General features: G+C 46.6%; 1 protein-coding gene across 4 annotated transcripts; it reads left to right on the top strand.

The window, feature by feature from the left end:
- The first annotated feature begins 621 nt into the window (after positions 1-621).
- LOC147619764 (C2 domain-containing protein / GRAM domain-containing protein) lies at positions 622-25,076 on the top strand. Of its 4 annotated transcripts, none has more exons than XM_086825595.1 (7): positions 622-869; positions 1,056-1,274; positions 1,399-1,452; positions 23,071-23,168; positions 24,551-24,624; positions 24,788-24,917; positions 25,025-25,076. In XM_086825595.1, exons 2-6 carry the CDS (start codon positions 1,077-1,079, stop codon positions 24,790-24,792), a joined length of 429 nt encoding a protein of 142 aa, XP_086681721.1. In that variant the 5' UTR covers positions 622-869; positions 1,056-1,076; the 3' UTR covers positions 24,793-24,917; positions 25,025-25,076. The 4 variants fall into 4 exon arrangements, with proteins under 4 accessions (XP_086681721.1, XP_086681722.1, XP_086681724.1 ...); XM_086825596.1 differs by having other exon boundaries at positions 639-869; positions 1,000-1,274; XM_086825598.1 differs by lacking the exon at positions 622-869 and having other exon boundaries at positions 897-1,274; positions 25,005-25,072.
- The last annotated feature ends 1,256 nt before the right edge of the window (positions 25,077-26,332 follow it).

Raw genomic sequence — 26,332 nt, forward strand, 5'->3', positions numbered from 1 at the left:
TAGGAGAATAGAAACCATTGAAGGTTTTCAAGATTGGTTGAACTCTATCTTCGAGGCTAGTAACATATGCATGACCTATTTGCATGCTCCATCTTGCTCTCTCTCTTAGACCGAATCGGCCTAATCTCCCTCCCTCAAATTGGCGTTGGTTGGAACATCTCTCTCCTTGTTGAAGTGACGGCACTACTATCGCTATGTCCCTCTCTGTGACCCTTTCTCCTTATTGAAGTGAGGGCACTTCTATCGCGCTCTCTCTGTCTCTCTCTCTCTCCCTCCCTCTTGGCTCAAGTCGTCTCCGCTCCCATGTGTGTGTGTGAGAGAGAGAGGAGGGGGGGAGCTCGGCTCGTCTCGTCGTGTGTGTGACACAGAGGGTGGACGGGAGCTCAGCTCATGTGTGTGTGTGTGTGAGAGAGAGAGAGAAAGAGAGAGAGAGAGAGAGAGAGAAAGAGAGAGAGAGAGAGAGAGAGGAGGGGGGTAGAGAGAGAGAGAGAGAGAGAGAGAGAGAGAGAGAGAGAGGGGATAGGTGGACGTAAGGTTAACCTAAGGTAAACTGCATTAATGAAACATTGGGCTTTAAATAATGAAACCAATTTAAAAATCTTGGTTTAAAAAAAATAAATTAGGACACTAATATTTTGTGGCCCAATACCTTCTCTGTCTCTCCGGAGAAATAATGTCGCTAACAGCCCGGTGGCTCTGTAATATTATTTTCTAAATACTGGCACACGCCTTCCAAACCACGGTGTATTTTTGATCGTCGTGGGGACTTTGATTCATTAATTTCTTACGGGGGAAATAGAGAGAAGACACGTGAAAAATTGCTTCGTGGGGATGATCTGAATTCCTGCTATGCGCCGGCTGTCGATCTGGTAAGTGCTCTCCTGTTTTTTGCTTGACTCTCCACGAGATATTCTTCTCTTAGCTCCACATAGGTAGCAAGAGTGTCTCTTCGACGTCCACTTCTGGGAGGTAGGAGCCATGTGTGCTCGTGAGTGACAGGTGCAATCGAGTTGTTTTGAGGCTATCCGAAGCTGAACATCAGGATTCTTGCTCAGGGTAACTCGGAAAATGTGACTATGGCAAGTGTACTACATCATGCTTTGGAAATTTTGGTACCCTCTTGTGGGGAGATACAAGTTTCGCTGGCTGCAGCTGTAGTGGTAGTAGTATTCTACTGCTTCCTGCAGCATGTTAATAGCAGGGTGGATGGAATGATTTTAGCTGTGGATGCTTTGCAGCCTGGCAGAGGACCCGTGGCAAGCCATTTACATGAGGTGAGATGTTGGCTCGTCGTTTGCTCTGACTTATGATGTTTGCATCATCTGTTGCATGAGTTCGGGTCACTTTGTACCAAGCTTTGATATCACGCGGCTTACAACAACCTTTTCCTTGTCATAGTTCCCTGCAGTTGGAAAACCAGAATGGCGGAGTTCTTTTGTTTATGTCATAAAGGTACAACTTGCGCTTTCCAGGTCCTTTAGAGGCCTTTTGGCTGATCTAGATTGTCTCATTTAGTACTAAGGACGCGTTTGAATAAATGAGAAAATAGCACTCATAGTTTACAAGGATTTGAAGCTTAGCAAGGCTTTGATACATCTTCTTTTCATGCCCTTTTCAATGCTTATTAAGTTAGAACATACAAACAGGCGGGAGAGAAAATAGCAAACTTGTCATGCAACATTTCAATTTGTCATTAGTGTTAGAGAGCTCATCAAAAGCTGGGATTGTAACATTTTGATAGTGGAAGACTCTAGCATAATCTGATACAAGGAATGCACTCATTACATGGAGTACCACGTGCTTGCACTCTTGAGAGAGTACCACCATGGAAGCTTGCTTGAAGCAAGAAGATGATTAATCTTTGATTAGTAAAAGTGATTAGTTACATGATTAAGTTCATAGTTATCTTTTATACTAGAGCTCTATTTCACACTTCTTTATTAATGTCCAGCCTTTTGGCTTGGCTCCTAAGCCCTATGTCCACACCATTTATTCATGTCCCATGGTCTTTGGCCCATATCTCTTAAGCTCATATGGTTATTAACATGGGTATTGATTCTACCATGTTACAAACCATCCCCACCCATAAGGTCTTGTCCTCGAAACCATAGGAATAAGTTATAACTCTTGCATACATCATATGAGTGAGTGAGGTTTATCTCCATAGAGTTCACCTTTGCATTTAGAGTAATTCACGGTTGAACTTTAATGTATGAGAGCAAACAGCTCCATCATACAATTGGTTGGCCATCAATACCTCGAGTACCTTTCTCACATGCATCAAATGCTCCTTCTCTCCTTTGCTATATATGAGGATGTCATCGAAGAATACCAAGAAGACAAACTTTTTAGAGGAAGGGTTGAAGCACTTTATTCATCAATGCTTGGAAAGTGACAGGTGCATTGCACAAGCCAAATGGCATAACCATGAAATGGAATGACTCTCTTTCCGTAAAAGCTGTCTTGAATTTATCACCTTCCTTCTTTTGGATTTGGTGGTATCCACTTCTCAATCTTGGAGAAGTATTAAGCATCCTTAAGCTCATCTAGGAGATCATCTTTTAGAGGTATTGGAAACCTATTCTTCACGGTAATCTTGTTGAGATCACAGTATACTATGCACATCCAGAATGAACCATCCTTCTTCTTTACTAATAATGGGTGAAGAAAAAGGAGATTGGCTAGGTTGAATTCCCCCATGTTCAAGAGTTTCTTAATTTGTCTTATCAGTTCCTCCTTTTCTACCCTTGAAACTCTATAAGGTGGCTTGTTAATGAGTTTAGCATTCGGCTCAAGCACAATCTCATGATCCACATCTCTCTTTGATGGTAGATTCTTTGATATTTTAAACACATCATGGAGCTCATTCAATAGTTTAGCCATGCCCTTATGCATTTCGTTCTTGTTTTCAACCATAGCATCCTCTTTTCAAAGTTGTCACATTCTCTTCAATTCCCTCTTGAGTTTGGTAGTATTGATCAACATTAAGTTGGAGCTACATGATCCCCACAAGCTGATGTTTCTTTCTTCATGCATGGTGTCACCAATTTGGTCCTCTCACGAGTCTTGAACAGTGTTTCACTCCATGTCCGGAACCAAGGTGCGAATGGGATTTTCCACAGAACAAAGCTGTAACATTTACTGGCAAAGTTTTGCCTGAAAAGATGGCTACAAAACCTGAGCAATATAGGAATTTTACCCTATAAAGTGACTTAAAGGGTTTATGAGTCAATGGGTTCACACATCACTTAAGTGTGTCCGGGCTTGTTATTATTTTGGGCATGTATATGTAGACACAAGGAGGAGCCCAAAGCAAACTTGACTAACAAGCTTGGAAAAAAAGCATAGGACTGATATTTTTGGCACATCAATTACTTTTGGCCAAAAAGTGAAAGGCTTTTTTTGGGACTGGCTGACTCTATGAAAAAGGGGGGGGGGGAGGAGGAATGCGCAAGTGGACAACAGTGTTGTCTCTGGATTCGTTGGCCGTACAGGTCCTTCGGTAGCAATCGGCGTTCTCTCTCTTTCTACGGCAAGCCGGGCAACCCCTTTCCCCTTCTATATTGTGCTAGCTGTACTGAAGACAGCAAGTTGGCAAGCTCTTCTTCCTTCTCTTGCACTGTTCGTACTGTGGACAGCAGGTCGGCCAACTCACCACCTCTCTCCCGCGTTGGTACAGGCCGTACAACAGGTGCAGGAATGTTGTTCAGTAGGTACAACAGCATCGTACAGCATGGACAGCCACCTTCTCCCTCTTCTGGGCGACTGGTGGGCAGTAGTTTGACATTCTCTCTCTCTCTCTCTCTCTCTCTCTCTCGTTCTTGAAGCGTAGGCCGTACAGTGGTACAGTTGTCCGGCGGGTTCTTCTCTCTCTTGCTCAGGTTATACAGTGGTACGGCATCTGGGCCATTTCTTGTCCTCTCTTCACCGGGTATTGGTTCAGGGGTTGTGTTTGGAGGTATCAAGAACTATTTTTGAGAACTTTTCCGGGACTGTTTTTGGAGACTTGGTACTGTTTTGAGAACCTTTGTAGGGTTGTTCTGGTACGGAGTTTGGCGTTGGATTTGACTCCGTATTGGGCTGTTGTTTTCCAGGCTGATTTGCATAGGTTTATGGTGCTGATTGGTGCCTTGATATTTGAGCAAGCTATTGCTGAGCTTTGTGGAAAATCCGGTGCAGTATTGCATCCGCACCTTGGTTTGGTTGTAATCCTTTATTCATTGGAATAAAGAAGTTCCTACAGGGGGCGGCCGTTCTGGCTCAGTGCAGTGTTTTGATATTGTTTATGGTTATTTCCACTGTGTTTTATATCATTATTTGGCATCTAAAGTGTCTGTTTATTGCTCCGGGTCCCCGTCTTGTTTCATTGGTATGAGAGTGTAGCCTCTTGTCTATCCTATCTAGACAGACGATCCTACAGGACCCAAAGTTGCGAGGGACACAAGGAGAGGATTAGAACTCTCGAGCACATGGTGGAACAATACATTAGGATCATTGATGCACAGCTTGTTCATCATAACTCTTTGACGAGGTAGCTTCATCAAGAGCTTCAGGAAAAGGATGCAAATTTGAACATGTACCGGGAAGATCCTCATGTGAGGACAATTATGGAAAGCAAAAGGGTTATGGAGACAAGTGCTACAACTGTTGTCCTAGACTTGGCATCAATGCTGGAAGTAAATCCCAGGAAGCTGGCTTTTCACTATCTTCTTCAGTAAGGGGATATTGTCCTTTATGCACGGGGCAAGTATCAGGTAAAGCCAGATCTAGGGTTGGTAGAACCTCATCAGTCATTGGTTGTAGAGGAAGCTTCCCGATATTCTTCCAGAAGAAAGAGAAAGATGGGTCCTGTTTTGGAACTACCCATTGTTCGAGGTGGAGACATGCATTCTTTCAGGGAGACGATGTCTCGGAAGGAGCACAACGGATAGGTGGAGACATGCATTCTTTCAGGGAGGCGATGTCTCGGAAGGAGCACAACGGATAGAAGATGCAAGTCTCTCTCTGGTGGAAGATAGACCAATGGGTTGTTCCAAGCCCGATTGTTTTGGGATCCAATGTTCCTACCATGAAAAGAACAAAGTTTCGGAGGAAACTTACACACTATTTTGGGTGTTGTGGACTTTGGTTTTCTCCTTGACATTTATGGGATTTTGTCCCAGAAATTTTGATTGTACATAAATATATTGCCGACGGACTTTTTTTAAATCCAGATAAGTATTTATGTTTAATGCTCTTCTTTTGTCAATATTTGGGATTTTGTACATGTTGAACTCCCTTGCTGATGCAAGTGGAGAGTGTTTCTCATATCTATTTTGAGATGTGTTTTAGAAAAAATTCTTTTTCTGAAAAGTGTTTTCGTTGGAGAACATTCTGATTTTGGAAAAGGCTTCTCTATGGTTTTGATGAATAGTTTATGGTTTTGGTCTTGTGTATTAGAGGCTCCTTGTAGTATGGGATGCTAGAATTGTCGCCTCCACAGGGATCTCATATGGGGTGTATTCTAGTGGCATGGGACGCTAGAATATGTCGCATGTGCGGTTACAAAACCATAAAATTTTATCAGTATCATGGATTGGCTGATTTTAGTCTATGAGCTGTTTTGAAGCCAACAAGGCAGGTATTTTGCGCTCGTATGGTTGGTCGAAGATATGCGTCCTGGACAACAGAGTGCCAGTTGAGCTTCCCTTGCTTGTGTGTTCATGTGCTTGTTTTGGCGGTTTTGCGGAGAAGGATTTCTCACATCTAGCGTGCCATGGTACATTCCTTTTGCATGTATGTGGATGGATCCCTAGGACTCCGGTGTGAGCCCACTAACATGTCAACACGAGTTTGTCTTTTGCATGTATGTGGAAGGATCCCCAGGAAGGACTCTGGTGTGAGCCCACTAACATTGCAAGAGAACATGTGTGGCTTATAAGGCTTGACATGACAGAACATGTGTGGCTTATGAGGCTTGACATGACAGAACATGTGTGGCTTGACATGACACAACATGTGAGGCTTGACATGACAACATGTATGGCTTATGAAGCATGACATGACAGTACATGTATGGCGTATGGAGCCTGACATGGTGTGTTTTCTGATTGTGCATGTGTGGCTTATGCAACTTGACATGACAAATGGAAGATACAGCCTGACATGGTGTGCTTTTCTTACAGAACATGTATGGCATATGCATCCTGACATGGTGTGATCTTTCTCAGGACTAGCAACCCTATTGCTCACTTCGTACTTATGTTTCGGGAAGGATTCAACATCCCTGAACATTCAAAAAAGTTGCTTATGGATTTATGAATATTTGGGACAGTTGGCTCTTGTGCCTGTTTCTGGTTATTATTAGAGTTATTGACTCAAGATATGGAAACAGTTTCTTGATACGGTTGACTTTTGTGCCCGTATCTGAATTCGGATCGTGGATCTGGGGGGGGGGAGGGGAGGGATGCGCAAGTGGACAACAATGTTATATCTGGATTCGCTGGCCGTATAGGTCCTTTAGCAACCGTCGGCGTTTTCTCTCTCTTTCTACAGCAAGCCAGGCAACCCCTTTCCCCTTCTACTCTGTGCTGGCCGTACTGAAGACAGCTAGTTGGCGAGCTCTTCTCCCTTCTCTTGCATTGGTCGTACGATACAGTGGTCGGGTGGGTTCTTCTCTTTTGCTCAGGTTGTACAGTGGTACAGTAGTTGGGCCATTTCTTCTCCTCTCTTCACTACTCCTTTCTGGGTATTGGTTCAGGGGCTGTGTTTGGAGGTATCAGGGACTGTTTTTGAGAGCTTTTCTGAGACTGTTTTTGGAGAGACCTAGTACTGTTTTGAGAACCTTTGCAGGGCTGTTCTGGCATGGAGTTCGGTGGTGGATTTGGCTCTGTACCGGGCTACTGTTTTTGAGGCTGATTTGCACAGGTTTATGGTGTTGATTGGTGCCTTGATATTTGAGCAAGCTTTGCTAAGCCTTGTGGAAAATTTGGTGTAGTATTGCACCCGCACCTTGGTTTGGTTGTAATCCTTTATTCATTGGAACAAAGAAGTTCCTAGGGGGGCCGGCCGTTCCGGCTAAGTGCAATGTTTTGATATTGTTTATGGTTATTTTTGTTGTGTTTTCATATCATTGTTTGGCATCTGAAGTGTCTGTTTATTGCTCTGGGTCCCCGTCTGGTTCCACATGAAACTCAGGAATCCTTTGATGTAAGTTCATTGAGAATGTACCAAGTGTGAAAAGCCAATCACAACCCAAAACTATGTCAATTGGGCTCATGTCCAACACTGGTAGATCAACTTTGCATGAGTAATCCTTTGAAAGCATGAAATGCACACCTTTGCAAGCCATTGTGTGATCCATCTTTGCTCCATTAGCCATTTGTATCATATGGAATGAAGATAAATCCATAGGATGTTACTTGAGCTTACACAATGAACTTTTGTTCACAAAGGTATGTGTGCTTCCACTATCCACCAATACACGTGCCACCCTTCCATTAATCTTAGCCTCAAGCCTCGAAGTGTTTGCACCTTTGCAACTGGCATAGGCATCATAGGAAAGAGTGCATAGAGTAGTATCATGCCTTGATGCATCCGTAACACAGGTGGTAGATAATCCATCATTAAGATTTGGTTCCTTCACGCATGACACACCTAGCTCAAAGAAAAGTCACCCTTAGGCTCAATATCTTTCTCTTCTTCCATCATCTCATAGCAATCATCATAATTTTCAGATTCTTCAACCACATTCTCATGGTTTGATTCGGTACGAATCATATTCAATTACAACTTCTTTGCTTTGCAAGACTTGAAGTGCTCTTTGTTCCACTTCTCCTCATAGACTTTTGCTCTTCATGTCATTGACTCTATCTTCCTTCATAGCCATGCTCTTGTTTGTGGGCTTCCCATTACCAATAGCACCCTTTTGTGGATTGGTTTCAAATTTGAAATTTGACCTTTCACACTTTCCATAGACCATAGGGTACTTTGGGATGGTATGAGTTAATGAAGCTTCTTGTGTAGACTTTCCAATGGTAGAAGCATTCACTTCCGGCCTTCCAAAAGACTTAAACTTGTATTTCTCTTCGTAGATCTCTGCCAATAACATAGCTTCTCTAAGCGTTGCGGGTTGCCTCCTGAGCCCCTCGATGTACTCGTAAGGCCTTGAAATGCTCACTTGAGGAATCCACATGTAGAAAAAGCTTCAAGAATCTATGTGATGAGGAGGTGTCACAAATGGTACAGCATGGTTCTCATGAAGAGTTGCCTCATTAATTGCAATGCATTACCACTTCATTGCCAAATAGTAAATACATTGCTCGATTCTTGTTAAGAGAGAAAAGTCGATGCTATGTGACTCTTTCACCACCTCTTCGCCAGGGTACCTACCCTCCGTCTATCCCCTTTTCCAAGGCACACTCTGGGATAGATGGATTCAAGCAAACTCTCTACCTTGGCTCCTCTTCTCCTCTAGCCAAGGGTACCCTCAACACATCACTAGTTTTTATGGATTTGAAATTGCAAAATAGAGATTGCTTAGGGTAAGGTAAGATCACTTACAATCCATTTCATTCAACAATTTTTAGCATGACTCATACCATTATTTCCCATTGGTCCATAATCTCTCATAGCTCCATGTTTCCTATCAAAATGTAAAAGCCTCTTATCGATAGGCTCAGAAGAAACAACAATGTACCCAATCTTGCTTTTTCAATCAAGCCATAGTAAAGAGAACTTCCACCTATTCTTTATCTTGCATAGGTGATAGCAAGAAAGCAATAGGGAATTTGAAACTGAACGGGAACCTGGAACGATATACAAACACTTTAGATGACAGCAAAAGATATGAAAACACAGCGGAAGAATCTTAAATAATACTATAACACCGCACTGAGCCGGAACAGCCAGCCCTCTGTAGGAACTTCTTTATTCACACAGAAGCTTTTACAAGATAGCAAGGTGTGGGTGCATACAAAACTGGATTTTCCACAAAGCATCAGCACAAAAATCTTGCCCAGAACTCAGTTTAGAGCCAAGATACAAACATAGCTCTAGAGGCTGTCCAAAACTATTCCAGAACAGTCCCCAAAAATCAGCTCATAAACCATCCATAAATCAGCCCGGTACGGAGCCAAAAGCTGCCCTGAACTCCGTCCCAAATCAGCCCCAAAACTAGGCCTCAAATCAACCCTCGAAGAAAGCCTCAAAGCTGTCCCAAAAACTGTCACAAACAGTCCCAATAATCAGCCCCAAATACACCGCCCTTTTACCTGCCAGGGCACTGGAAAAAAGACTATCCGACAAACCACACACGGGGCTGACTGTAGGGATGCTGTACGGCGACCATGTAGTGCTGTACGGCTGTCGTACTGCTGCTGAACCGTTCAAGACTGGTGAGAGGACCAAATTGGTGATAGAATTCACATAAGCCACATTTTGCATTTTCACACTTCAATTGGCATCCATAAGCATCATTACACATCCATTGGTATTGATGAAGCCAATAATTCTTGCAAATGCTTCCAACTTTACCAAGAAAGGTTGATTTACCTTCCAGTGTTGCTAATCACATGAATGTTCACCCAATGCTTGCAAGAAGCATGATAATGCTATGGATTTTTTGAAAAGTTTCATGAAACATAGCATCAAATCAAGTGCTAATCAAGCCATCGGTACTCAATCTTGCAAGATTATTGCCATTAAACAGCATTACAAGTATGATATCCGTTAATCTTGCAAAAGCTCCTTTGATTAAGCAACCCTAGATTTAGAGTTTACTCTCCAGAACACTATAGCCATGAAGCTTGCAAGAACAAGAATCCCCCAAATCTTTGCCCATTTGCCTCAAGAAAGCTTCAAATCTTACAAGAAATGACTCAAATGCTTCAAACTTGCTTACCAAAGGCTTGTAGAGTCTCAAGTGAAGCTCCGAGCATCAATAGGAAGTGGCGATCTGCAAAATGGCGAACTCGTTGGTGGCCATATATATGCTTGTACAAGAGGTGAAGCTTGCTCCCGATCACCAATAAAGGCTCACAAAAGTGTTCAAGAATGGCTCAATGTCCTTGTTGCTTAGAGAAGCATGGGAGATGAAAGAATGGCTGTAAAACAGAAAAACAGCAAATAGATCTTGCAAAGATGCACATGTGCAAAAGAACTGAAGTAGAAAACTTGTTATTTGCTGAAGTAGAGCACGAGGGCTGCCCGTAGGTGCATACAACCAACAGCAGTAGCTGAAAAAATGATGTGCTAATGATGCAAACCCAAGCCACCTATATATAGGTTGGACAAGAGTTGGTCGGCCAGTATAAAAACAGTGGGCTGGCCGACTATGCAAAAAATACTAAAATAATGTCTAAAAAATAGACAAAAACAGCAGAAAAATATCTAAAATAAGATGAATGCATGGCCTCATAAATCTGGCCAGATACAGCATGAAATATGTACATATATGCCCAATCTGGAGATGATAATGCCAACAGGAGAAGGCTAGGGTTGGAGAAAATGGCCTCAAGAAAAAAATGATTTTCACATTTGTGAAAAAAATGAAAATGCCATATTTTTGCCTCAAATTATCTAGATTGCTCAAAAAAGGCTCATCTCACTTGATCTTGCAAGGGAAGAAGTATAGAGATGGAAATGTGATCTAGGGTTCCAAGAAATTTTTAGATTTTTTTGAGAAAATTAGAAATCTCAAGAACTTAAAAAAGGTAGAAAGAAAATGGCTTAAACATATATCAAAAGCCAAGCTTAGATACCAAGTTCCAACGAAAGAGAGAAGGAATGCACTCCTTACATGGAGTACCACATGCTTGCACTCCAGGAGGTATCACCATGGCAGCTTGCTTGAAGCAAGAAGATGATTAATCTTTGATTAGTATGAGTGATTGGTTACATGATTAAGCTCATAGTTGTCTTTTATACTAGAGCTCCATTTCTCACTTCTTTATTAATGTTCAACCTTTTGGCCCTGGCTCCTTAGCCTATGTCCACACCATTTATTCATGTCCCATGGCCTTTGGTCCTTATATCCTAAGCTCATACGCTTATTAACATGGGTATCGATTTCACCATGTTAAAACCTTGTTTTTTAGGACATTGAAACAATTGCTCACATCCATAGGGCTTGTCTAGGTCCTTGAAAGCCCTCAAAACACCATGTTGCACAAGCATATACGTCAAGTCCATCTAAGGGGTTATTGGCAAGTTCACGCTCAACTACTACTTTGTCCACTTTGTCTAAAGTTCTAAGGAGCCTGAAGCTAGATCTTCATTGGTTGCACATCACCCAAAACGATCAATATCATTGGAGTCCAGTTGTCTGGCTAGAGCGTGGTCATGGCCTGATCTGGGTGTCCTGACCTCCTTGGAATTTTCCATATTGAAGATGCCATGACTAATTTAGCTATTCATTTATATATAGGCTTGGTGCTAGGACCACGACCAAACCACCTGTGGTTATTAAATATGAGAAGCAGACTAGGATTGGCATCTAGCTCAGCGCCCAACTATAGAGCCCATCATGCTGACCTCCAAGTTGGAGATTAGAAGCATCTACACTGTACAGGCTTGGCTCCATGTGTGAAGTTGTGGCGTCCCATATCACTAGGACACACCCCTCTGATGTAAGCACGTAGTAGAGGGTCACGAGTCCACGTTTGAGAAGCTCTAACTGCCTCAAAAAATGCCACCCAAAAGTCAAGTGCTATAAATAGCCCAAACCTCTAAAAAATCCTAAACCCCCCTATATTTTTTTCCGAGAAAAAGATCCTTCTATTAGTTAATGAAAAACAACCACGATGGGCTAAATACAACTATGAAGGGCTAGATACAAACTCGCCTCATGTACAAGGCGGGGATCAAATAATCAAAAGGTGGAGAAAGATGCACTTTCCCTCCGGCTGGCTGTTCTATGAGGAGAAGGCTATCTCATACCGCGGGGGGGGTGGGGGGTGGGGGGGGGGATAACCACACAGGTGGTCTGTTATGCCAAGTGGGATCACCACCTCTATCGGTGAGAAAAGGGCTAGGCCGCCAGAGCCTCAAGAAAGCTTCCTGTCGCTTCTGCATGCGGTCAGAGCCACCTTGCAACTTCCCCCACTGACCGAGGAGGGTATGGATGATGTCGAGCCAAATGCTCCTAATGGTCTCCGTAGGTGGAGTGTGGGTACTCCTGAGGGCGGCCGCACCTTGTGCAAGTTACTGGTCGGCCTCCAATGGCCAACACATGCCAACCGCCAAGCTCTTGTGTGCCGTCAGCCAAAGAAAGAGGGTAATCTTTCAAGGCCAAAAATTGTTCGAGAGCCTCTTCCAAAAATCTGAGAGGAAATGTTAGGAGAGGTCCTGTGACTGCCAATGTACTGTTGCTGTTGGGGTGCCATCAAACTCTGGCATTTGAATCCTGTGGCCTAGCCGCGCTGTATATGCAAAAAAGGGGGCATCCAGAGTCTCCTCCCGAGTACTGAGAGGACAAATGTGACAGCAACATTATGGCCATATCCTCCGACGATATCTCTTTCCCAGCTTGGAGAACTTCCTGCTGAAGAGCCTGCAGCTTGTTGATGTGCTCCCGCATCGTCGGCAAGATTCATCACCCGCATCTGTACTTCCAAGGAGATCCTCTTCATGGGCGATACCCTGTTGTAGAGAGAAGCCAAATGCTGCCATATACCTCTGGCTAGCGTCATATGCTTGATATGATAGATTACCTGTGGTGTGTAGTTGAGGAAAATGAAAGAACGGACCCTGGCATTGACACGATCATATAACTGTGCCTGTGCCTCACGTTCCTTCCGAATCGAGGGTGACTCCCCTTTCTCTAACTCTGGTCGTGGAACCCCAACAACAATGAAATCAGCAAGGTCGTAAGACTCCAAAATAGATTCCATCATTACCTTCCATATGCCGTAGTTGTTCCCGTCCAACTGACGGTCCACTGGGAACGTGGGGAGTGTTCGGGTTCCATAAGAATATTCCTAGTCATGTCCTCAAGTTTAGGGATCTCCTCCACTGGTACAGCTTCATCACCTTCACCTAGACATTCTTTCAAAAAAACAACTAATGTGAAATACAGGGTGAATCTTGGTTCTAGAGGGTAGTGCTAACCTTCTTTGTGATCTGGTAAGAACCACAACATCGAGAAGATAACTTGTAATGCTCGCTAATCCTCATTGTCTTAGAGTCCTTTGGGACTTTAAGATACACCCACATACCCTCTCGTAAAGTCTTAGGGTCCGTAGTTGGTTAGCGTGATATTGAGCACTTTTTTACGCTTTTCCTTGTGACTTCCGATATATCTTGCATATCTTGCAAGAAACCTATTGCTGATTACAACTTGACCTCCCGTAGCCCTACGAGAATGGGTGATTCCGGATGATAACCGCCGTACATAAGCATAAATGGGCTAAACCAGTAGCTGCATAATTACTCAATTTGTGGAAGATACCTTTTCTACCCAGACTCTCTTGGAGGCATACACCCTCAGCATCATATCCTCCATAGTCTGGTTCGTCCTCTCTGTCTGACTATCCGACTTGGGACGATCTGAAGATGACATGCCCATATGTGTTTTCAATTTGGAGAACACTGATTTGCGAGAATTGTGCAATGAATTTGGAATTCCGATCACTGAAAATCTCCTCAAGAAATCAATAGAGCTTATACAATTGCTCCACAAAGAGCTGAGCGAACTTGTGACTCTTACCGATGATGTGGGAGGGATAAATCTACCCATCTTCATCTTATTTGATCAATTTTGATTCATATTTCTTATTTTGATCAAGAGATTCAGTACAAAGGGCTTTTTGTGAATATATGCTCTTATGTGTGTGTGTGTGGAGTGCGTGTGTGAGAGCATATCTTGATATAGAGTTCTACACCCACTATTGGGCATTGATGATGTTAGTGGGGATGTTGTAGTTTCTAGTCCATACTATGCATAATGGAGTTGATAATTATATAGTCTTGTGGGTTGACTACCATGAGTATATAACATGCATGTTCCTAAAAGGTGAATTTGGGCGTTCCTGGATTCATCTAGGTATATAAGAGATTCTATCTATTGAAGCCCTATCATCTTCATGCTAATTTTCCTCCAACTCTCTTTTCTCACATCAATAGAACAAAAAAATCCTCTTCTTTGAATGATGTGTATGCCTTCACTATACATGGGTTTTTAAATTCCTTTTGTGTGTATTATCCATCCTTTGATGAGGTAAATGAAAATGATCAACCTATGAGGGAGAATTAACCTTGGGTTATAGGGAGAAAGACTACAAAAAGTCATTTTTGGATAGTTTTACCCCCTATTAGTAAAATGGGCATATTGTTTTACTCCGGCAACATTTTTGAGCATGGGTTAGTGCATTACAAAAGTGACTTCAATTCACATCTTTTTTTTTTTTTTTCCGAGAAAAGATCCTTTCATTAGTTATATAAAAACGCCCGTAGGGCTACAAAAGATCTCTCCTACTCATAAGAGAAATAGAGCAGAGAATACAGCAAGGCAGTCCGGGAGACTCTCCCTAGGAGCTGCAAAATACAAGCATTAGTACTAAGGACTGAGGGGCTAAATCATACAATAGGGGGGGGGAATAGCCAAACAGGTGGCCTGTAATGCCAACGGGGGGATCTCGTGTGTAAGGTGTAGAAAGGGCCGCTGCGCCAGGTGGTGTGAAAGGCCTGGCGCCGCAAGATCGCCTCGTCCGAGTCGCCCCGGATGCGGTCATACTGTCCTCGTAGGGTGTGGATCAACTCCTGCCAGATCCCCCGAACAGTCTCTGCTGGTGGCTCTAGTCTCCCCTCAAAGGCCGTGAAACACCGGGCCCTCCAGGTGAACCAGATGGTCAGGCTGCTGAGGAGCTCCCATCGTAAATCCCTCTCCGTGTCCAGCTGGTGGCGGACGAGAAATCCGGTGCCGGAACCAGGCGAGGCTGGCCCCTAATGAATCTGATGGCCTGACTGTCCTGCTCCATCTCATAGCCCATAGCGGGCCCTGTCGAAGTCGACCAAGCAGCGGCACCCCACGTAAACATTCCCTCTGGAGAGAGGGGGGCCAGAATACGCAGCATCCGCAGCCAAATCTGCTGCGCCTGAGGGCAATCCCAAAGGCAATGTCTCTGTGTCTCCATAGGGTGGCCGCATCGGACGCAGGCCGCCGGAAGACCGCTGTAAACAAGCCAGGTGCCAACTGCTGAGCCCCTGTGGGCGACCAGCCACCCACTGGAAAGTCGAGATCTTGCAGGCCTATCGACTAGCCCAGAGCCGAGCCCAGAAATCCTCCAGGAACTCTTGTGAGAGTTCCTGTAGCCACCAATGCCCCGCTGCAGCTGGAGAGACCATCCTCCTCGCCGTCAAAATATGCCTCCCCAGCCGAACAGTATACTGGAAAAAGGTGATCTCTGTGGCCTCAAGGGATGCATAAGGATCATGCCACTCGTACTCCCCTGGGTCCCACTGTAACCGGGCCAAGGGGCGCGCTGCATATGCCCATATACGCCAATCCGGGAGCACATCAGCAGGGTCGGGGTCAATATGCCACTTCCGAGAAGCGGCGGCCACTACCCGTATCCTCTGAAAGGTGCACTCTGCAACCAAAGGCGACTCCACCTCCACTCTCTGAAGTCTGCCCTCATCCTGTATCTCATAGTAGAGGCATCTGCCATCCTCAGTGCAAGCTCTGACAGCAATCAGGATCTCCAACTGAGTAAAGGCTCCCATCCGCCGTGGGGCCACTGGCTCGAAAGGCGTGAACCACTCCTCTGTGAGTGCCTCCTGAATATCATCCCTCATAATCATCCCCCCTTTGAAGTGACTCAGCCTCTCCACCTGGATCTCCTCTGGGAGACTGCAGAAGGTCTGCCAGTCTCCAAAACTACGTGCTGGGCCTGCCACTAAAGGTCCCCAGGCTAGACGAGGCCGAGAACCCAGCATATGACCCTGCTCTGTGCGAACCGCTGGGCTCCAGATGAGCGGCTGTCTGGCCCGCTCCTCAACACAAGGAGGAGGTCGCTGAGAGAGCCCCGTTCTCAGCAGCTCCCAAGCTCTCAGGATACTCAAAGCAAATCTGTCCTCCCATCCTCTACTGAGGCCTGTCCTCCTCATCTCTATGAAGATCCAGCGAATCTCTGGTGCCCAAGTGCCCCCTGCTGGGGGAGCCCGAGCCTGCAGCCGCTGCAAGAGAAGCTCTTTCCAAGGCTCAGCGCCTGGAAAGCAGCCCCCGAACAATAAGCTTCCCCAATAAGGCTCTACTCTGATCGACTGGATCTATAATGCCCAAGCCTCCCTGAGCCAGCGGAAGTGTAATAATTGCCCATGCAACCTTTGCCCGGGCTGGCTGACTGTCCCGCCCAGACCAAAGAAAGTTCCTGATCAGCCTCTGTACCTGGCTGATGCAAGAGCTCGAGAAGATCCAGCAAGACGTAATGTACCACATGGTCGCTAGCAGCACCTGATTTGCCACCACCACCCTCCCAGCCAAGGATAGTCGAGTTGTACTCCAATACAAAAGCTTCTTCCGAATGCTCAGAAGAAGCGGGGCAATCTGCTGCTCAGGTGACAAATCCAGTCCAATCTGGCATCCCAAATACCGCACTGCTGTGCCAGGAGAAATCCATCTAAAACCGGGGTCCGGGCTCCATGCCGGAGTGGGAGCACTGCTGATCCAAAAGGCCACTGTCTTGCGCCAATTGATCAATGCTCCCGAAGCTGCACTAAAAACCTGTAGCGACTGCTCTGCCCGAAGAAGATTGGCCTCTTGGCCATGCAAAAATAAGCCCGTGTCATCTGCAAACTCAGCATGAAGCAGGTCCTCCCCCCGGATTGGGAGCTGGAGTCCAGCCTCCTTTGCCGTCAAATACATGCTCATAGCCTCCGCAAAGAAGAGAAAAAGAAAAGGGGCGAGGGGACACCCCTGTCGGACTGATCTGGTCAGCTCAAAACTCGGCCCCCGTCCTCCTGCAATCAACACCTGGCTACGAGCTGTGGAGTACAGAGCCGCCACCCCTCTGATCCATCCTGGCTCAAAGCCCAGGCGAAGCATAGTGCCCTCTAAGAAACCCCAATCAACTCTATCGTATACCTTCTCAAAATCGAGAAGCATCACGACCAAGTCCTCGCCAAGAAATCTAGCTCGGGCCGTCGCCTCCCAGAAGGTAAAGATGTTGTCAAGGATACTGAGCTCCTTGACGAATTCTGTTTGGGTAGCATGAATCAACTCCCCCAAAAAAGGCTGGATCCTCAAACTCAAGGCCTTTGCCAAGACCTTGTAGACAGTGTTGAGAATCGTAATAGGCCTCCAATGCCGAATATCATCTGATACTCCCTCCCCCTTGGGGATAAGAAAGATCAAGCCCTCTGAAAAGCTCTGCGGCATCACCCCAGTCCAAAACATACTGAAAGCCCCTGCGGAGGCCTGGCCCCAAAAGGTCCCAATAGCACATAAAAAAGGCCGGCGTCAGTCCGTCCTCCCCTGGGCAACTATGTCGCGGCAGGACCCTCAAGGCCTCGGCAAGCTCAATCTCTGAAAGAGGCGCACCAAGAACTGTACGCATACGATCTGTGACCCTCCTCTGCACATGGGCCCACACAATCTGTCTGCAAGCATCTCTGTCCTCAGTGGCTGGCTCCGCCGAAAGCAGGTCTCTATAAAATGCAGTGGCAATGGCTCTGATCTCCCCGGGCTCAGTAGCTACTGAACCATCCGGTCTACCAAGCTGACGGACTCCTGCCTGAGCATGGCGGGGTCCAGTGATCTCAAAAAACTCCCCAGTCACTCTATCACCAAGCTGCGTCCACTGAGAGGCCTGACGACGATAGTAAAACTCACGTCTCTACTCCTCTGCCTCTCTAACCTCCTGGCGTGCCTGGCTCAGTTGTGACGCCAACCACTCACATGCAGGCTGCTGCTCCTGGAGGCGCTGTAGCGAGGCAAGGCTGCGTCTCAGCCGATGCTCCCGCTCGCGAATCTCTCCCAGCCGTGTCAAAGCTGCAGCGTGCAGAAAAGAGCTAAGCTCGATGAGTCCGTGGACACACTGGCCTGCTGCATCCTGGTCAGAGCACTGACTATCATGCCAGATCCTCTCAATGTCCTCAGCGAGACTGGGATCTGTAAGTACCCTCTCTGGGATCCTCAACTGCAAGCTGGGCTCCCGTGTCCTCTCCTCCAATGTCAGGATAACTGGCGCATGATCTGAAAATGAGGTGCCAGTGAGAATGCCGACGGAGCCCCCTCGCTCCCCTAACCAGTCGCCCACATAAAAGCGATCAATCCGTGATAGATTAGTCCCTCCCTGTCGGCGATCCGACCGGGAGAAACTAAGACTGTCCTGAGAGCGGGAGAAGGCCCCATGCTGCCATGCATCAGTGATCCTCAGTGACATGCAAATCCGGTCCCAAGCTGCAAGCTCCGTGCCGTGCACTGTAACATGACTGCCTCCCACCCTATCGGCCGGGTCCTCAAGCATGTTGAAATCTCCCCCGACACACCAATGTGCGGCCTCTGGCAATGCATTCGTAACCTGGGTCCAGAACTCTGCTCTGGCACTAGCATGATTAGGCGCATAGACGTTGAGCACGCCCAATAGCTCATCATGCATCCTCAGAATGACATACTGTGCTCTACCAGGCACAATGATCCCTCGATCCACAATGGCGTGCCGCCATACATCTGCAATGACCATGCATACTCTCCTCCCTGTCCACCCAAAGGACCAAACCCTGCAGACCAAAAGGTTATCCCATCTACCAGGCATCACCGAATCATATCTCCGGATCCTGCTCTCACCCAAATGGTGCTCCTGCATCATCAAAATATCAATGCTGCCACCAACGAGGCATCTCTGAAGCTCCTGCCTCAAGCAACCTCGATAGCGTATAAAATGTGCTCCGCCCAGGCCCTGTACATTCCATGAGATGATCCTCATGGATGGCCTGCTGAGGTGGATGCTGTCTCAGCCGTGCGGCGGGCCTTCGCAAGCGGCTTGGATGGAGAGTAGTCCCCATTCGAGCGGCTGCGAATCTGCCCACCTGGTGTACTGCAAGAATCACGGATCAGGCGCTAGTGGCTGTGGCCCATGGCGACTGCCTCCCGCTCTGACAAAGCAACCTCGTGTATACATACATATCCAGGGTCGCGTGCTAAGTCCGCCACTATACGCACGACCAAATGACGAATCCCTGAGGCATCCACACTCCCGGGATCCAAGAAAAAACGAGCCAACTCCCAGAGCGGGCCTATCACATCTGTCACCTCCAGATCGCTCACATGATGAGAAAACTCAACTGCCTGAGTCTTCAAAGTGCTAAGAGCGAGCTCTAGAGTCCACTCCCGGTCGCAAGGGCCACATAGAGGGAACGAGAAGGCCACCGCTGAATCAAGTGCCTCCTCCCCGCGGGCCGGAGGTATCACTACATGAACTCGGATGGGTGCTGGCTCATGGGGGCCCTCTCCTCCAAAAAGCCGAGTGAAGGCGTAATCGAAAGCCTCCGATCGGTGTCTAACACCGAGGCGACTCAGCCGACTGCGGATAGATGATATCCGTGAAGCCCGAATCGGCATGGTAGGTCTCCTGTGTGGTGCTCGAGCGAGGTCGGTGCTTAGCGCCCTCCGGACTGTGGGTGAGCGCCAGGGGACTGCCAGGGTCTTCCGGGAAGGCGAGGCAGGTGGGGGGGGCGAGGGGGGTGGAGAGGGAGCCGCTGCCGAAACCGGAGCGGGGACGGGAGGAGGCGAAGGTGGAAGCGAGGCGGCAGGAGGGGATGGGGGTGGGGGGGGTGAAGGAGGGGGTGCTGGCATCTCCTGGTCCTCAGTCGTCGCTCTGCAGGTGTCTCCTCCTGGAGGGGAGCAAAGCTGTTCCTCACGGGAACCCAGTGAGGCTGAGACTGTGGCTGCTGCTGCAGCGGTCTCTGTGCGTGTTGCTGTGGCTGTCTCCGTCGGCGGCGCCCCTGTCCAGGCTGCCACTCCGAGGTCTCTGTGGCCTGAGCAGGTGTCCCGGAGGCAGCCTGCCGTGCCGCATCTGTGGGCGGGCCATCAGGGGCCTGTTGCTGTGGTGAGGGTCGAGGTCTCCTGTGAGGGCAAGCCTTGGCCAGATGACCGACCTGCCTGCATATGAAGCACTGGTTCGGGAGCCCCGAGAACTCCACTCTCTGATCAATCCATCTCCCCCCTATCCTAGGTAGTTGAATGACCTTAGGAAGGGAGGAGATGTCAGACACCAAAACTCTGACGGAGAGTAGCCCAGCTGCTCTGGCCACCATTGAAGCTGCTGTGGGGCCAGTCTCGAGTACCGAGCCCACCAATGCTCCTAGGCGAAAGAGGAGCGGAAGATACTCCCGGCGGAGTCCAGGGAAGCAAACTGTAACATGAAAAAGGCGCTCTCCTTGCTCAGCCGCTGCTGGGTCAAAGCCATGCTGCCAAGGTCTGAAGAAAGCCCGAGCACCCCTGATGTCAAGGGGACTCATGGCAAGGACCTTGGCCACACTCTGGGCGGTCTCGAACTCGATCTGATAATGTCCACGGCCCAGTAGCTGTACGTCCAGGATCTTGCCCACATCTGCAAGAAGGCGGCCCTGGAGAAGATCCCGGATCTCCCCTCTGCTGGGGCGAGTGCCGACTATACGGCAGATGGTGGAATGAGCATGAAGGCGTTCCACCTCTGCGGTGAGGCTCGCTTCCTCTTCCGGCGAAAGAGAAAGCCTGATGGGGGTGTCCTCAGGGGCGGGTGAGGGGGCTGCGGATGAATCCCTCTGAGGCGAGGCGGGAGGAGTCTCCATCAGAGTCTGAAGCTCAGGCGTAGGCGGGGCGAAAGCGGAAATCCTGCAAGAAACGGGCTGCACACAGAGAGGCGGAAAACCGGAGAAAAAGGAAAAAACAGAACCCCCTGGGGGCGGAAGTCAGCACGAAAGGGGAGGGGGGGGGGCGAAATGGCGAAGGAGAATCCCTGGGGGGGGGGGGGGGGGGGGGGGGGGGGGGGGCGGCAGCTATGCGAAAGAGGGGCGGGGAGGAGAAAAGCTGGCGGACGGGGGGTCGGGTCGTTGCAGAGGTGAGTTGGGCGCGAAGAAGGGGGGGGGGGCGAGCAGGCGAGGAGGGGGCGCAGCAGCGAGGGAGGGGGGCGCAGCAACTAAGCAGGCGGAGGGGGGCAAAAAAGATGGGCGGCGGGCAGAGCAACGTGGGAGGGGGGCGCAGAAACTACAGCAGGCCGGGGGGGGGGCAAGAGCAAGCGCGAGGGAACAAGGTGGGGGGCACAGGTGTGCAGGACGCCCAAGCAGGGACGGGGCGGAGCTTCAGCGAGCCCCTTCAATTCACATCTTAGTTTTTGATTTGGATCAGTAAGCACAAAACTGCAGCACTCTATGTTTTTCTGTTTTTTTCTGGGACACTGTTTTCTCTTGAGTTGAGAAATCATATACACATGAAGGCCTATTTCAATAGCTTTCCAACTTGTTTTGACTGCATCTCAACTGCTTATGGTTTCTCTTTTTGAGTTTCCTCACACTCCCTTGGATCAACTAGTGCCTTTGTTGTGTAGTGCTTGGTCTCTTTAGATTCTTCGGCCCTTACCAAGTACCTTTCACTTTGGCTTTTATCCTCTGTGTTCAGGGTGGTGCATGACAGATGTGTCTTAAGGTTCAAGTACACACACACACACACGCACACCTGTATGTATGCATGTGTGTGTATGTATGTGTGTGTTTGTACATTTATGAGGTTTCTTTGAAAGAGGGGCGGGGAGGAGAAAAGCTGGCGGACGGGGGGTCGGGTCGTTGCAGAGGTGAGTTGGGCGCGAAGAAGGGGGGGGGGGGGGGCGAGCAGGCGAGGAGGGGGCGCAGCAGCGAGGGAGGGGGCGCAGCAACTAAGCAGGCGGAGGGGGGCAAAAAAGATGGGCGGCGGGCAGAGCAACGTGGGAGGGGGGCGCAGAAACTACAGCAGGCCGGGGGGGGGGGGGCAAGAGCAAGCGCGAGGGAACAAGGTGGGGGGCACAGGTGTGCAGGACGCCCAAGCAGGGACGGGGCGGAGCTTCAGCGAGCCCCTTCAATTCACATCTTAGTTTTTGATTTGGATCAATAAGCACAAAACTGCAGCACTCTATGTTTTTCTGTTTTTTTCTGGGACACTGTTTTCTCTTGAGTTGAGAAATCATATACACATGAAGGCCTATTTCAATAGCTTTCCAACTTGTTTTGACTGCATCTCAACTGCTTATGGTTTCTCTTTTTGAGTTTCCTCACACTCCCTTGGATCAACTAGTGCCTTTGTTGTGTAGTGCTTGGTCTCTTTAGATTCTTCGGCCCTTACCAAGTACCTTTCACTTTGGCTTTTATCCTCTGTGTTCAGGGTGGTGCATGACAGATGTGTCTTAAGGTTCAAGTACACACACACACACACGCACACCTGTATGTATGCATGTGTGTGTATGTATGTGTGTGTTTGTACATTTATGAGATTTCTTTGAAGGCAAGACATTTTCATGTGCAAAAGTGCCTGTCTAGGCAATTGTTTGAATTTCTTCATATTTCCAATGACAATTTGAAAGAGAAGATAGTTTCTTTTCAACACATTACATAGATGCTTTTTTTTGGAATGTTTTTCATGCGCACTTCAATGTCTGGATACACACACAAAGTACAAAAATCCAGCCTTATGGAAGGTATTGCTGTGTAATCTGTCCATTCCTTCGCCATACTTCACAACGTTGTATATATTCTGGTGATATGAAGGTGTATATTAAGAATTTCCATTTTTGTCATGCATGAAACTATTTTTGTGACGTGCAAGTTCTCGATAAATACCCATTTCTTGAATAGATTTTTCTTCATGGCACTGATATATTTGGGTGTTATGTTGTGTAGATAGATGCATCTATTACTTCTTTAGTATGCATACATTTGATTTTCATGAACGCAAGTATAAACTTCATGCGGTACTGCTAGTCTAATTTTGTCATGCTTTAACTGGAAGCAAGCACTTGCCACTAAGTAAATGGTGCCTATAGAGACTACATAAGTGCTTTGTTTACTGTTGGAAAATTTGTTTTTCCCTTCTGTATCATATCAATGATTTTGGTGTGCCTCTTGTCATATCTCCTGCATTTCCAGCTAGAGCTTCTAGCGGCTAAGAACTTGATAGGTGCTAATTTGAATGGCACATCGGATCCTTATGCTATCATGACATGCGGCTCACAAAAAAGATTCAGGTACATACAGAAAGCAATGGTTTTCTCTCTGCTTGTAATGTAAGCGGACAAGTGGCACTACCTACTCTGAAAGACTTGTATAATCACTTTGAAAATGGGTTTCTTTGGTCATTGTGCTTTGCGATACAGATTGTTGCTGAGATTCGAACTCCAAGACATTATGACCCATTTTGTGTACAAGTTTTTTGTTTTGTGAATCACTTGTTGATTAAAGATAGAGTGATGGTTTATTTTCTTGTGGATGATACCATGAGGTTATAAATTGCACTTTCTTATAAGGTGAATTTGGGCATGTTCTTGGATTCATCTAGGTGTGTATATATATATATATTACTTGTAGGTTTTACAGTTTTTCTATCCCTCCATATTTTCCTGTCTTTTGTGGTATAGTCCTGAGAATATGTACGTATTATGCCAAGTTGATTGATGCAATGAACTTTCTGTTTTCTGCCGTATCAGGTTTATATACACATATGATGAGAATGAGACCCTTTTCAATTCTCAAAATAGTTTAAAGCTCTATAGCACTGCTAAAAACACTTAAGAGCGTCCTCTTATCATTTCTTTCAGAATTTTTTATCAGAGTTGGTGTATTATCTTCATTACAGAGACTGTTGGAATGAGCAATAAGAACAAAGGTAAAGATGGCACAAACATTGAATCAAAATTGAGAATATAGCAAAGTTGTGACTAGAACAAATCCACATGGGATTTTCTGCTTGGCATCAGAAGCATCTACTTCTTCAACTTACACTAATCACGGTGGCAAGGTTTTCCATCTATCTGGACTTTGGTTCTACCTTACTGTGCAACAGTAAGGTAATAAGACCTTACTATCTGGTTCTTTGGTTCTATCTTACTGTGCAGCAGCCCATCATTCATTCAGCATTCCAGCTTGTGTGTTTGCTTCTTGAAATCAGCCCTGCCTTAGATTATCTTTCTCATCTTTTTGACCATCCAAAACTTGCATCACGAGGTTCTCCCCAACAACAACAAACCACCCCCCCCCCCCTCCCCCCCCCCCCCACACACACACCCCACCCCCCCGGTCATCTAGAAGTTTGAACTCAATGTAAATAACAAGAAAATTATAGTTTTGGGCTAATTAAAGTGTGTTCCTTTAGTGAAAAGCTCTCGCCTAGCCAGATCCTTTTGTTAGTTGATTCTATAGGAGAATGGAGATTTCTGTGCATTTTTCCTAACACAGTTGTAAATCTCCCCCCTGGGCCTCCACCCACTTAAAAAAAGGAAAAAAAGAAAAGCTCCTCCCTTCTTTTCTCACTTCGCTTTTTGGGACTGATAACTGGACTGCCATTTGGTAAGAGCGTGATTCAATCATGTATTTCTCTCTTTCCTCACTGGATTGAAATTTGTTGATGAAGTTCTCTGGTCCAAGGGTCAAGAAACCCTATGTGGGTGAAGAATTTGACTTCTTCATTGAGGAGCTTCCAGCACAGGTAAACAACTTTATGGTACTTCTTGAAGCATGCTGCTGTGAATTGCTCCAGCATTTCAGAAATTTGTCCTATGTTTGTTTTATTTCAGATGTCTAATGCAGAGTATTTAATCGTTTATTTGCAATGCCCATGGTAAATTCAAAATTCTTCTTTGCCTGCTAGGATAAAGCTAGCAATCTATGACTGGGATATTATACGAAGCAGTACCATACTTGGGTCAATGACACTTGAAATTAAAGAAGAAGGACAGACGGAACCTGATTGGTATACTTTAGACAGTACATCTGGGCAGGTATCTATCAACTCTGATTTTGTGCAAAATTAATTTTCACTTCTCAGTGGTTATGTGGATCTTGATTTTGCTATTGTGACATAGCAGCCACCTGGTATTAAGTGCAGGTTTGCTTGCGGACAAGTACAAGACGGTTATCCTGTTAGTGCTTCTGGGTATAATACTGGTCTAAAAAAGCTTGCTTATTTTTTCTCATATCGCCTCTTCTTCTAGGAATTGCACATTTTTGTTATGTTCCTTGAAAGATTCTTAGTAATCCAGGGGCCTTTTTTGTAGCCCTCCTGATTTTTATTAAGGTTCATTGTCTTGGTTAAAAGCTGAACCCAAGTTGTACTTTGGGGGCTCAGCTACTGGCTGTTGAAGACACTTCACGGCTAGCTGTGATGCCATTTGCACTTTTAGAAGACAAAGAGTAATGTTTGCAGATGCCTAAATATGACTGTTATATATATATTGCAAAAATCATCAAACAAGCATAATGCTCTACAATAAAATAGTTGTGTTGCAGTAGTTTTGCAGCCTGAAAACTATCATGCACAGAAAGCCCTTGTATATGTTGGATGTCACACGTGTACTTTGTGGGCAGCCTGCCCTTTACAAAGGTTTCTGCCCAATGCCTGGAAGAGTCTTGTCACTTATGTGATATTGAAAAGTAGAGCCACCAGTGTATATGTCTATGTTGGTGTGTGTGTGTGTGAGGAGAGAGAGAGGTGTGTGTGTGTGTTTTCTGAAGTTGCAGCCTCTGAAGCGTGCTTGAGGTGCGTGCGATCCTGCTCGCCTGCTCGACTGCTCGCCTGCGACCCAGTTAGCCTACGCCTGCGACCTTGTTCGCCTGTTCGCCTGCGAATCCCTTTGCCTTCGAAGCCTGCGACCCTACTCGCCTGTGAGCTTGCGACTCTGTTCGCCTGCGATTCCTGCGACTGTCCTCGCCTGCGTCTCCTTTCGATTCTGCTTGCCTGTGACACAACTGTCTGTGAGCCTGCAATCTCATCTCTCCCTCCTACTGTGTGTGTGTGTGTGTGTGTGTGTGTGTGTGTGTGTGTGTGTGTCGCTGAGATCTTCGCACGCCATCCTCTCTCCCCGTGCAGTTTCGCCTTCCTTTTCAGGTTTAGTTCGCATCTGCAGATTTTCTAGAGTTCGAAAGTCAGTTTCAGAATTCCAGTGTATACAGCTTTTTTTGATTCACATCAGCAGAAGTCAGTTTCAGTATTCCAGTAAACAGAGCTTTCTTTTTGATTCGCATCAGCAGAAATTTTGAAGGCTCCTGTATACAGTATACAGCTTTCATAAAAAAAAAAAAGTTGTTTAGCAGTGTTGTACAGACTTTACTCTTGCAATTATGTCTAAGATTGTTGTGACCTGTGCTCGCCGGGATAATGCTGCAGACAGTAACAAGAGGCAGCATGCTGCAATTG

This window comes from Cibotium barometz, chromosome 32 (assembly GCF_041138505.1).
Source record: "Cibotium barometz isolate CiBa-2024 chromosome 32, ASM4113850v1, whole genome shotgun sequence".
NCBI lineage: Eukaryota > Viridiplantae > Streptophyta > Polypodiopsida > Cyatheales > Cibotiaceae > Cibotium > Cibotium barometz.